At 51.8% G+C, this 12,410-nt stretch overlaps 1 protein-coding gene across 7 annotated transcripts in view; it reads right to left on the bottom strand.

Moving 5' to 3' along the window:
* The window catches only part of BRF1 (BRF1 general transcription factor IIIB subunit), a 51,200-nt gene extending 38,796 nt beyond the window's left edge, over positions 1–12,404 (bottom strand). For 6 of the 7 annotated variants that reach the window (XR_002123623.1, XM_019639277.1, XM_019639279.1 and 3 more), the window contains exons 1-2: positions 12,199–12,404; positions 3,484–3,564 (exon numbers count right to left, since the gene is read on the bottom strand). Coding sequence is in view for 6 of the 7 variants with exons in the window: in XM_019639277.1 (XP_019494822.1) it covers positions 3,484–3,564; positions 12,199–12,382 (265 nt within the window). In the remaining variant the exon portion in view is untranslated. Of the gene's footprint in view, positions 1–1,745; positions 1,758–2,504; positions 2,524–3,459; positions 3,565–12,198 lie in introns of all 7 variants that reach the window. The other variant, XM_019639283.1, reaches the window with a different exon arrangement.
* Between the last annotated feature and the right edge of the window lie 6 nt (positions 12,405–12,410).

Here is a 12,410-nt window from a genome sequence, read left to right as displayed (position 1 = left end):
CTCAGGCTGGGTATGACCTCCCCTGCTCAGGACCTGATGGGACGCCTGCCCCAAAGCCCTCAACAAGCATTCCCAAGGGAGGACAAAGTCAAGTTCTAACATGCACGGCGTCCAGAGTTTCTCTCTCACGGACCCGTCCTTTAACCACAGCCTAGGTACGTTCCCAGCAAAACCAGGGGAGAACCCGTGAAAGGGACAGGTGTGGGCACAAGAACTGAGGGAGAAAGCGAGGCCAGCAGCCGGCAAACCCACTCATGACACAGGCATGACGGGGGGCCAGGCGACTGCTCATTTTTCAACTCCTCATTTTCTAAGACAGGCAACCAAAATTTAACAAAAATAGTAACAGCTGAAGCCAAATTCACAGATTTCAAGCAAACCCCACAGGCTGGGGGTGGGTGGTGGAACGGGCATGGGAGGATGACAGACCAACTCCAGGCTCTGGGAGTTGAAAAGCTGAGGGTGACCACTGACCGTCAACACTGCTTACTGTGACACTCGGAAAACCCAAACCCCGGGGCAGGCGGGGGAGGTGAAGAACACAGAATAAGAAGGAAAAAAACACAAGCCATGGTTAAATCAGCAAGGAGCAGTGAAGGTTATTTACAGGTAAATATAAAACATGAAATGCGAGGCAGGAAGAGCCCAACACATCGGAAATGCAGAACTCGTCTCTAAGAGAACATCTAAAAGACGTGCCAGGACCTGCCCTCCATTACCCACCCTCCAGTCCCACCCCCGAAAGCTACAGAAAATGACAGGATATCAAGCCGGCAAAAACTCACCAGGGCAAAGAAGAAAAGGGAACCACTGCAGACAGAAGGTCAACAGAGTGCGGCCCCAGGCGGGAAGTGGACGGCTCCAGCCAAAATCTACAGAGTCTAGGACTGGGCCCCACAGCCTCCCTCGGCCCCCACAGCCCCCACCTGGCAGACACTGGACACTGACACCCAGGGAGGCAGCCAAAGGCAGGAGGGCACCTGCAGGGCAGAGGAGAGCCAGCCCCTCGCAGGCACCCGGCCGCTGACCCCCAGGAGGGAGCCCCGTGAAAGGGCTGCAGAGGAAGACGCCACAAGGTGCAGACTTCCCCAAGCGGCTCAGCGGGCCCCACCTCGGCCTCAGACCTAATAGATACGCCATTCTAAGAGTCTGTGAGGTCTGCTTTGATTTCTTACGTAAACCCAGGGTTATTTAACGTTTGTTTTGCTCAGATGGGTTATTGCTCTTTATTGATAGTTTCCAGTTTTGCTGCCATGAAGATGTCTGCAGGCTTCTGCTCTTTACAATCTATTGGGGTCTGACACACAACGCACCACAAGGTTTAGGAACATACACATCCTTTACTGGGAATAAAGTTCTTCATACGCAGAAGACCTGCAGGCTAGCCAGACAGAAAAGGAGCGTGTGGCGGCCCCATCTGAAGAGCAAGGGCAGCAGGGCGGGGCTCCCACCGGGAAGGACTCTAAGTCTGCAGACACCAATGAACCAGCAGGACAAAAGAAGACTGAATTACGGTGGCCACGGACAAATCCGGTCACCACAGGGGTTTGACGTGCCATCTGTGACAGAGCAAGTGTCATGTTGTCTCAAAAGACTGAGCCCCTCCAGACAATGGTGTCTAACCACAGAAGAATCAAGCTGGGAAGAAGAGCACTAACCACACCAATAATAAACCCATGGGATCAAAGAAGAGAGCACCGTGGAAATCCAGAAACAGATTCTGAATGCGAGCGATAGTAACAAGCCCACTGCCAGCCCTCATGGCAGTCGGCCCATGTGGGTGTCCCCTACTGGCCGCCCCGTCCGCAGCAGCAGCGGGGAGGGGATGCAGGTCCTTGAGAACCAAGGAGGTGACCAGCAGGTAGGTACAGACCATGGAGTGTGGGGACACACCGATTTGGGAGGTGCTCTTACTTGCCATAACTTTCCTGAGTGTCCTCATGGAAATGTCTGAGAGGTTCCAGCAGAAAGGGTCCCTGCTGGAGCTGACCACAGCTAACATCATGCTTAGTGGTGAAAACTGAATGTTTTCCCCTGAAATCAGGAACAAGACACTCCTATTGAACATGGTGCTGGAGGGTCTAGCCAGGACCGTCAGACAAGAAAATTAAATAAAATGCATCGCAACCGGGAAGTGAAGTAAAGCTCTATCTGCAGATGTCATGATCTGGTATATAGAAAATCCTCAGGAATCCACTAGAAACTGTCATAATAAATGAGTTCTACGAGGGTTAGAGAATACAAGATCAACACACAGACATCTATCATACATACAATGGCAATGAACACTTGGAAAATGCAATTAAGAAAGCAATTCCATTTAGAACAGCATCAAAATGAATAAAACACTTAGGAATAACTGTAATAAGAGAAATGTAAAACTTATACTCTGAAAACCACAAAAATTGTTGTAACAAATAAGAGCCAAGTCAACGGGAAGACACTCCATGTTCAGGGATGTGAAGATGATGACACCCCAAACTGATTTATAGACTCAACGCAACCCCTGTCCAACCCCTGGCTCTTGGCAGACATTGACAAGCTGATCCTAAAATTCATGTGGAAATTCAAGGGACTCAGAATAATCAATAAAACAATGTTTAAAAACGAACAAAGCTGGAAGATTCACATTTCTGACTTCAAACTTGCTGCAAAGCTACAGAACCAGCACAAGTGGTAGTGGCCCAGGACAGACACAGAGCTTAGAACAGAGGTGCGTAGAAATAAACCCTCACCCTCATGGCCAACTGGGTCATCAATCCAGTCTCTCAACACATGGTGCTGGGAACACTGGGCACTCACACGCCAGACAGAAAGTAGGCTCTACCTCACACCGTAGGCAAAACGCACTCAAAGTGGGTCACAGCCTAAATCCAAGGTCTTTAACCACAAAAGTCGGAAGAAAACGTAAGCATAATCTTTGTGATTTGGATTGGATTGGCCATGTTTCTTAGTTATGACATGAAAAGCAAAGACACAAAGGAACAAATAGGTACACTGGACAGCATCAGAAAGGAAAACCTTTGTGCCTCAAAGTACAGCGTCAAAATGTGAAGACACCGCACAGACAGGCAAACGTGTCCTTAATCGCGTGATGCATGTGAGACTTGTCTGTAAAATACACAAGGGACTTTTACAATTCCACAACAAGAAGAAGCCTGATTAAGCACAGGCCTGGGATCTGAACAGACATTTCCACAATCTGTTATAAAATACGGAGGTGACAGCATGCCGTGTCACATTGTATCAACTTGTAGTTTCTGGACTGTCTTAACTGGGACCAGGGACAAACAGGACCTGACCTCCCTAAGCGGCCCTGGCACAGTCTTTGCAGGAGGCCCAGACGGGGTCCCAGAGACCTGAGAGAGGGGAGTGACTCCAGGTACAATTCCTCCCAGGAGCATGGCCTGCACTGGGCTTGGAGGATGGCAAGGATGGGAGCTCAGAACCCGCCCTCGCCCAGCAGCACCGTGGCGGAAGTACCGTTCTGCAGGGTCTGTGCTCTCGACTCTTTTCCCAGGTTCACGTGGAAGCCGCCGCCCAGGGTTGGGGTTTTGCCAGCACCTAGAAACACAAATCAGACCGGTTAGCTACACGTGGTGGAACACTCTGACACATCAGATGCTTCTGAAGCAAGAAACAAGCAAGGCCCGGAGCTGGGAGCCTCCTTGGCCGTCTCCCATGGGGGCAGTGGCCACAGGGCCAGCCTGACTCTCGGGAATGAGCGCCGCCTCCCGGTGGGGACTGGTGGGGAGCCTGTGGCCCTCTCCAGCAGAGCATGATGCGGGGACAGGGGGCAGTGCCTGGAGACGGCTCTGTTGTCACACTCGGTGTTGCTGCCCTAACAGGTCACCACAGACTCAGTGTCTTCAAGAAGCTGGCCGTGGAGGGCAAGAATGAGCAGAGCCCAGCAGTGTGCCCTCGCTCGCCAGGCTGGGGCGGGCCAGGCAGCATGCTGTGCCCGGAGACCCGCGGTACCTGTGAGCTCTGCCAGGCTGAGGCTGTCCGGTGGTGCTGGCTTTTTTAAACTTCAGAATTTTTATGTTTAAAATATCTTAGACAAAGGCCACAGCCATTCAGGCACCTGACCAGGTCAGCCACCAAGCCTGTTTGTTTCCAGCACCCCCAAGTCTAATTTTAGAAAACGAATAGCCCCGTTGTTCCAATTAAATGGGTATGTTTTGAACAAAGTAGAATAATACTGCATTAGAAAAGACAATGAAATGGCATACACCCCCTGAAGCCCCACCTTCCAGGAACTAGGACACAGGGTGGCCTTCCTCCAGCCTCCTCTCCCTGCTCAGACCCTGACGGACACATGAAGATGCGACACTAATTAGAGTGGAGACGAGCGTTCAGTGAAATTTCGTTGCTCCTCCACCAATTCCAATCCGCCCCCACAAGCCCCAAAACCCAGAGAGGTGGTGCCACCTCTGCCCTTCCGCTCCCCTGCACCCTCCACCTCACACACACCCCTTGCCTTCCACAACCTCTACTTCCTGTTTCTGTGCATCCTTCCTGGTCTCTCCCCACCGCCCAGGTCGCCCTTCGTGGGGCTGCTCCAGCTCTATCTGCTCTGGGAGCCGTCTGCTGAGGCTTGCTTCTCCCCCCACCCCCGCACACTCACACACATGCACGCATATGCACACACGTACAAGTCACCCTCACACATGCACACACATATACATGCACACATGCACAGGCACATTCACACATGCACACGTGTGCACACACGCACACTCACATGTGCACACACATAACACACACACATGCACACTGCCCCGTGGTCCCCAAGCTCCCTGTGCATAGCCTCAGTGCATCATGTGCTTCCAGGAGAAACCAGGACCTCCCTGCTGGTCCCCTCCGCAGACTAAGTTCTCTGTGGCAAGGACGGTGCCTCACTGGGTCCTGCAAGTCGAGGGGTGGCGGGGGTCAAAACCTGCTTATAGAACTGATCTGTATCTTTACTTGACAAGCACCACCCCCTGGGGTTTGGGCACCACAAACAAAACCTGGAAGGCAGGCCGGGATAGTACGAAAGTGCTTATTCGGCGAATCTCAGCACACAGAGACCATGGGCTTGAGCATTACCTCTGGCCACCACCACGAGCACATGGTGTTCTCGCCCTTCAGATGCCCTTCAGTGCAGGCCCTCTACTTCCGAAAACATTTGCTATTTTCTATAACAAGATCCCGTATGTAACAAAAAAATACAAGCTGGAACTCACAAGCAGAAGGCAGCATTCCATACGGCCAGCCAAGGCCGCCCCCTTGTGGGCAGCAGGGAGGGACCCACAACTCCACTGGGATGGGGGCTGTGGCTCCCAGAGCAAGAAGGTGCAAAGGCCTGACCCCCATGACTCGGGGGGCCTGTCGTGTGCTCAGCCACTCTGAGCGTCTCGGACAAAACCAGCAACACCAGCACCCCACACCGAAAGAGAAAGGCAGGGACCAGGTAGTGCTGAGGGGCCTTGGCGCCTCCGAAAGACCCTTGCACAGTGCTACACGCCATTTCACTCACATTTCACCTCCAACATGGGTAAGCAAACCCTTCAATAAGTCTGTACTATTTTATTTAAAGTGCAGCGTTTCTGTTGCTGTAAAACTCCTTTTAAGGGGAGCCACCCACACGAGGTCCAGTGGGGTGGTCCCAGGATGGCAGAGGAATTCAGCGTCCTGCAGCCTGAGCTCGCACGTGGACAAAAGTGCCCAAAGACACCCGAGAGACAGGTGAGTCGCAGGCACTAAGGATGGGCCAGACACGGACCTCTTGCCACTGATGAATGAACAGCCAAGCAAGGGCGGCAGCCTGAACTCCCCCCGAGGCAGCTACGCAGAGCCTGCTTTGTAGGGTTAACATTCCCTTGATGGAAACCACGCAGCAAGGCGCCTGGTGGGTGAAAAAAAACAGCAAATGACATACAAACAGTCCTCTCTCACCCAAGAGCCTCCAGGACAGACCAGCCAAGAAGTCAATGGGGCTCTGAGAGGCCCCAGGTAGAAAAAGAGATGCAGAACCTTCCAACTCCGGGACCTCAGGCACCTGCTCAACCCCCAGCCGCAGGTGGACAGCCCCTACAAGTGGGGCACGTGCCTTCTTCAGCGCACAGGGCCCTCCCCCGCAAGCAGGAGCGGGCTGCAGGCAGCAAACCTTTGACACCGAATTACGGGGGCGAGCATCCATCACAAACGTGCGCAAAGCACTTCATCCTGGGACCACTCGCACCAGGAGACGCTGTCACTGTGGAAGCCCTGGGCGGCGCTCCCAGGAGAGAAGCCTCGTTGCTTGGTGCTGGAGCTCTCTCAGCCTCCAGGCTGTACCAGCACCCACACAGGGGACAGACACCCAGGGGAAGCCCTGCTGTCCTGAGGCCCTCAGTGTGTGTGGGCTGTGTGTGTGACAGGACGCTGCGGCAGTCCTGTCACACGGAGCCCATCCTTCGTGCCCTGTTGGGAAGCCCTGCTCTGCCCCTGCAGTCCCTGGCACACAAGGGCCAGGAGCGGCAGGACGCTTCCTCAGGACCTGCTGAGGCCCCAGTGCTCTGCCCCGCCCCGCCATGCCCCACCTCGCTGGGCACCCGCAACCTCACACACCCATCCCTTATTGGCTGGTCGCCTTTCCCTCGTCAGCGCCCACCCCTCCCCAGCTGAAGGACTTGGTCTGGATGTCTCCACACTGCCTGTCACCAGTGCTCAGTGAGGTGCTGTTTGTGTGACCAGTCCAGGACACTGGACTCACACTCTGCTGGTCCGGGAACATCTTCCAGGGAATGGGCAGGGGGAGGACGGGAGGGTGGTCTCTCGCAGAGGCCTGGACAACAGAGCTCTGGGGTGGTTTCCAAGAGTCCCGTCAGGAGTCTGGGTGGCAAGGCCTCTGGCCACATGGCCCAATGACTAATCTGTATGTTCTGGAGTAAACCACTGAGCCAACCGTCCACACTTAGTTCTCAAAGAACACGCAGGACCGCTTAGGAAAGCAGTGGCCTTGGGACACATAAAGGCAACTCGGGGGAAAGCTCAACTTTCAGGTGGGGTTGGAGTGAAGAAGAGCTGAGAAGGGCCGCCAGGCACACATCCCTGTGCCAGGGAGTCGGTTCAGTGCCATGGCGGCTGGAAGGGAAGGGAGGCCAGGCATCTGGGAGAACCCCATGAGCAGATGGGCTGCTTGGAGCAGGAGCCGCCCCTCCCCTCCCTACGCAGCACAGCCTCCCTGGATCCCCCAGGGGCTGAGAACCCGGGACCCCTGCAGCGCTTCCCTGCAGGCCCTCTGGAGAGTGGGCCCAAAGGACAGAGCCAGGCGGGCTGGAGAGGCACCTTTAAATCACACCCGGCTCTGAGCCTGTGCTCACAAGGCCATGTGCCCAACTTCACTGCATGGGCAAGACCACACCTCCCATTCAGGACTCTCTGGGAGCCCATCTCCTCTGCACCCAGCTTCCTGTCTGCCCAGAGATGACAGGCACTGTCATCAGGTGAAGAGGTGCGCTCAGCACAGTGTAAGTGTCAGCCACTCCAGTTACTTGTCCTTACTGTGGTTGTTACTTTCTCCCCAACAGCCATCAAAGTCTTGGATGACTCTAGAGAAGTTTGACAAAACCCCAAACACGGTGCCAGGGAGCCCCACTCCAGCAGTCTCACGAAGTAGCCCTTGGGAAGTCACCCAGGACAAACACAAAGACGTGTGCGGTGTGCTCAGAAATGAGGGGGAGGAAGAACGGGAGAGAAAAATCAATGAAACCCAAACCTGGTTCTTTGAAAAGAGCAATAAAATTGATAAACTTCTAGCAAGAGAGACAAAGAGAAAAAGAACACACAAAACACCAATATTAGAAAAGAAAAGGAGACATCACTACAGACCCTGCAGGTATCAAAAGGATAAGGGAATAGTACCAACAACTCTGCAAAAATTCAACAACCTTGATCAAATGGACCAACTCCTCAAAACCACAAACTCACCCAAGGTGAAAGAGATAATCTAAACTATAACTATAACCTACAACTATTAAAGAAGCGAAATCTTTAGTTAACCCTCCGTCAGGCGCAACTGATCTCACAGATTCATTGCACAAAAATTTTCAAATATCTAACAGTTAACTTAAGTATCATGACTCATCACTTCCGTATCTTCCCCCTCTACTGTAACCTATCGCCAGTCGTGTTTGTGACTTAGTACAGTAAAGACATATTTCATAGGCAGCATCTTTGTGTGCAAGGAAGCTGTGAGATCAGTAGTGCTTGATGGAGGGTTAAAAACCTCCTGAACAAGAAACCTCCAGGCCCAGATGACTACACTGAAGAATTCCACCAAACATTCAAGGAAGATAACACAAATTCCATACAATCTTTTCCAGAAAACAGAAGAGAAGGTAAAATTACCCAACTCATTCCATGAAGCCCATGACCCTGATATCAAAACCAGACAAAGACATTACAAGAAAACTACAGATCAATATTCAACATGAACATAAACATAAAACTCCTCAATATTAGCAAATCTAATCCAGCAACCCATACACAGAATAACACTCATGACCAAGTGAGTTTACCCGGAATGCAAGGCAGGTTCGACATTCAAAAGTCAGCCATATTGGCATATTAAAGAAGAAAAACATGATTTATCAGTTGATACAGAAAAAGCATACGACAAAATTCAACACTCATTTGTGATAAAAACTCTCAGCAAACTAGGAGTAGAAAGGAAACAACTTTATAAACAATAGGTACCAAAAACCTACAGCTAACATTACTAATACAATGAGTGAGAAGAGACTGAATGTTCTCCCCTAAGATTGAGAAGAAGGAGGACATGTCTGCTCTAAGGCGAGAAAGAGAAACAAAAGGAAGAAATAAAACAGCCCCTATTTATCGAGAGCATGAGTGTCTACATAGACAATCCAAAGGAATCTATTTTAAAAACTCCTAGAACAGGGCTGGCCGAGTGGTGCGATGGTTAAGGACTGGCTTGGGATGCCAGAGGGCCCCGGTTCAGATCCCACATGTGAGGGCCAGTGACACTGCCCTCCACAGCTAAGATGCTGAACAACAGCTCAACCTGGAGCTGGGCTGCCGTGAGTCGCCGGCGACGGCGTGGGCTGCAGCCCCTGTGGCAGTGGGTTGCCACGGGCTACCGTGTGTAGCCAGCAGCCGGCGTGAGCAGCCAGCAGCTGCAGTGAGCGGCCGTCCAGAAGCCGGCGACTGATCTGCCTCACCCGGGAAGAGCGCAATGATGGTGCCAACTTGGGCCAGTGAAGCAACGTCCTCCACAACTAGACTGAAGAACAAAAGAACAGCAACTTGTCTGTTCCCCTTCCCCCATTCCCCAGCACTGTTCCCATCCCCCCAATTCCCCAATAAAAATCTTTAAAAAAAAAAAAAACTCCTAGAACTAATAAGTTTAGCAAGGTCACAGGAAACAGGCCAACAACAGAAATCAAGCATATTTCTATATACTAACAATGAACAACCAAAAACTAAATTTTTAAAAATTATCATTTACGGGGCTGGCAGAATGGCTCAGTTGGTTAAGAATGCAAGCTCTGAGCAACAGGGTCACGGGTTCAATTCCCACATGGGCCAGTGAGCTGCACCCAAGCTGAGCTACAAGGTTGCCAGTTCCACTCCTGCATGGGATGGTGGGCTATGACCCACCCCCCCCCCACCCTCCGCAACTAAGATTGAACACAGCACCTTGAGCTGAGTGGCCACGAGCTGCCTACAGGTGGCCGGATGGCGAATGGACTTGGAGCTGAGCTAGCTGCACCCTCCACAACTAAGACTGAAGGACAACAACTTGGCTGTTCCCCTTCCCCAATTCCCCAACACTGTTCCCCTTCCACAATTCGCCAACAAAATCTTTAAAATATACATATATATCATTTACAATAGTTCTGTTTGGATCTTGGGCATACATCTAAAAATTGTACAGGAGCTATATGCTGAAAACTACAAAACACTGAGGAAAGATAGCAAAGAAAACCTAAACGTGCGGAGAGACATACTGTGTTCATGGATTGGAAGATACGATATAGTAAAAATGTCAAATCGCCCCAAATTTATCAAGAGATTTAACGCAGTTCCAATCAAAACCTCACCAACATTTTTTTGGGTAAATATACAAACTTATTCTAAAATTTAATGGAAAGAGAAAGGAACTACCATAGCTAAAACAATTTTGAAAAGGAAGAGCAAAGTTGGAGGACTCACAACACGTGATTCCAAGACTTACAATAAATGTACAGTAGACTAGAGAGTGTGATGTAGACAAAGGATGGCACTGGGATCAAGGGAATAGAATAGAGGGCCCAGAGGCCAGCCGAGTGGCTCAGTTAGTTAAGAGCTCGCTCAAGAGTGTGAGCTCTGAGCAACAGGGTTGCTGGTTCAATTCCCGAGCTGAGCTGCCGCTGAGCTGCCAACAGGTGGCAGGATGGCTCGGCTAAAAAAAATTTTAAAAATAATAAAAGAATAGAGGGCCCACAAACAGACCCACACAAACAGGGCCAGTGACCTCCGCCAAAGCAGGAGAGGCAACTCCAGAAAGGACAGTCTCACGACATATGGTGCTGGAACAACTGGACATCCACCTGCAAAAAATGAGCCTCCAATACACAGCAGACTTATGTAAAAGTTAAACTCAAAATGGTCACAGAGCTAAAGGTATAACAAAAGAATCCGAAGAAAAATATGGCAACCTATGGTCAGAAGATTTCTTGGACATGCACAAAAAGTACAATCTATGAAAGAAAAAAATCGATAAACTGGACTGCATCAAAATTTAAAACATTTAGGGCTGGCCGAGTGGTGCGTTGGTTAAGAGTTGGCTTGGGACGCCAGCTCTGAGCAGCAGGGCCCCGGTTCAGATCCCACATGAGGGCCAGTGACGCTGCGCCCTCTACAGCTAAGATGGTGACCAACAGCTCGACCTGGAGCTGGGCTGCTGTGAGTCGCTGTAGGCTGCAATAGGGCTGCATTGGGCTGGGTGAGCTACCGTGAGCGGCCAGCAGTCTGAGCGGCCAGCAGTCGGCATGAGCTGCCAAGAGCAGCTGTGAGCGGCAACCGATCTGCCTCACCCGGGAAGAGCGCAATGATAATACCAACATGAGCCAGTGAAGCAACATCCTCCACAACTAGACTGAAGAACAAAAGGACAGTAACTTGTCTGTTCCCCTTCCCCCAATTCCCCAATAAAATCTTAAAAAAAAAATTAAAACTTTTACTCAAAATATTAATTTCTACTCTGCCAATCGCATATCCAAGGACTTTTAACTAAAATATTTAAAGAATGCTCAAAACTTAACAGTAAGAAAACTAACAACCTAAATAAAAAATAAACAAAAGACTTGAACAGGCATTTCAGCAAAGAGGATTAAGGGACAGCCAATAAGCACTGGAGAAGCTGTTCAAAACCAACTGGAGATACAAATTCTCACCACCTGAGGCGCCACAGCACACATATTAGAACTGTCAAAAAGAAAAACACTGGCAGAATACCGCGTTAGCTCAGTTGGTTAGAGCACAATGCTGCAAACACCAACGTTGCTGGTTCGATCCCCGCATGGGCCACTGGGAGCTGTGCTCTCCTTTTTAAAAAAGAAAAGAGGAAAAAAAAAAAAGAAAACGTGGACAACACCCAGTGCGGTGAAGATGTGGAGCAACTGCTGAGAACGCAAAATGACACAGCCACACTGACACCAGTATGACAGTCCGCGGGAAAGTTAAACCCAGCAAGCCCACTCCTGGGAACCACCCTAGAGAAATGAAAGCGTGTGTCCATATAAAAGGCTTCACACGCCGTTTTTGGCGGCTCTATTCATAACCACCCCAAGCTGCCACCACCCAGTGTCCCTCAACAAGCCGAGTTCGCGACTCGGTACCGACAGCGCGCCGCCGGGGCGCACCTCAGAGGCAGCGGCCGAGGGAGAGACGCCCGCCCCCCGAAGTTGCGGGAGCAAACGGTCTGGTTCCACGTACGGGACCATCAACAGCACGAGTGGGGACGGGGCGCAGCTCCGCGGCCTCCGGGGACGTGGGGAGGCGGCTCTCGGCGGCGGGCACCCGGGTGGAAATGTGGACCAGTTCACAGGACGTAAGCAAAGGACCCCCGCAGCCACCTCACGTCGCTCCCCCGGTTGCAGGGGGGACTTCCGAACGCCGACCTGCAGGCGGCCCCCGGCTCCCCCCGCCCCTAGACCTCGGACCCACCGTCCAGAGACACGAACTGGCCCACGGCCGACGAGCCGCCGCCGCTGTTCTCCACGAACTGCACCTCGGACACGATGATGTTGTCCTCGAGCACCGAGCCGCAGCCGGTGCACACGGCGTCGCCGCGCGCCGAGTCTAGCTCGATGTCCGTGCCGCCGCAGCCGCGGCACACGCGGCCCGTCATGCTGGCGGCTCGCGGGCACGGCCCGGCC

The sequence above is a fragment of the Hipposideros armiger genome, unplaced genomic scaffold, assembly GCF_001890085.2.
Source record: "Hipposideros armiger isolate ML-2016 unplaced genomic scaffold, ASM189008v1 scaffold_43, whole genome shotgun sequence".
NCBI classification, from domain to species: Eukaryota; Metazoa; Chordata; class Mammalia; order Chiroptera; family Hipposideridae; genus Hipposideros; species Hipposideros armiger.
The sequence above is the reverse complement of the archived record's forward strand: the minus strand, read 5'-3'. Positions and strand labels throughout refer to the sequence as shown.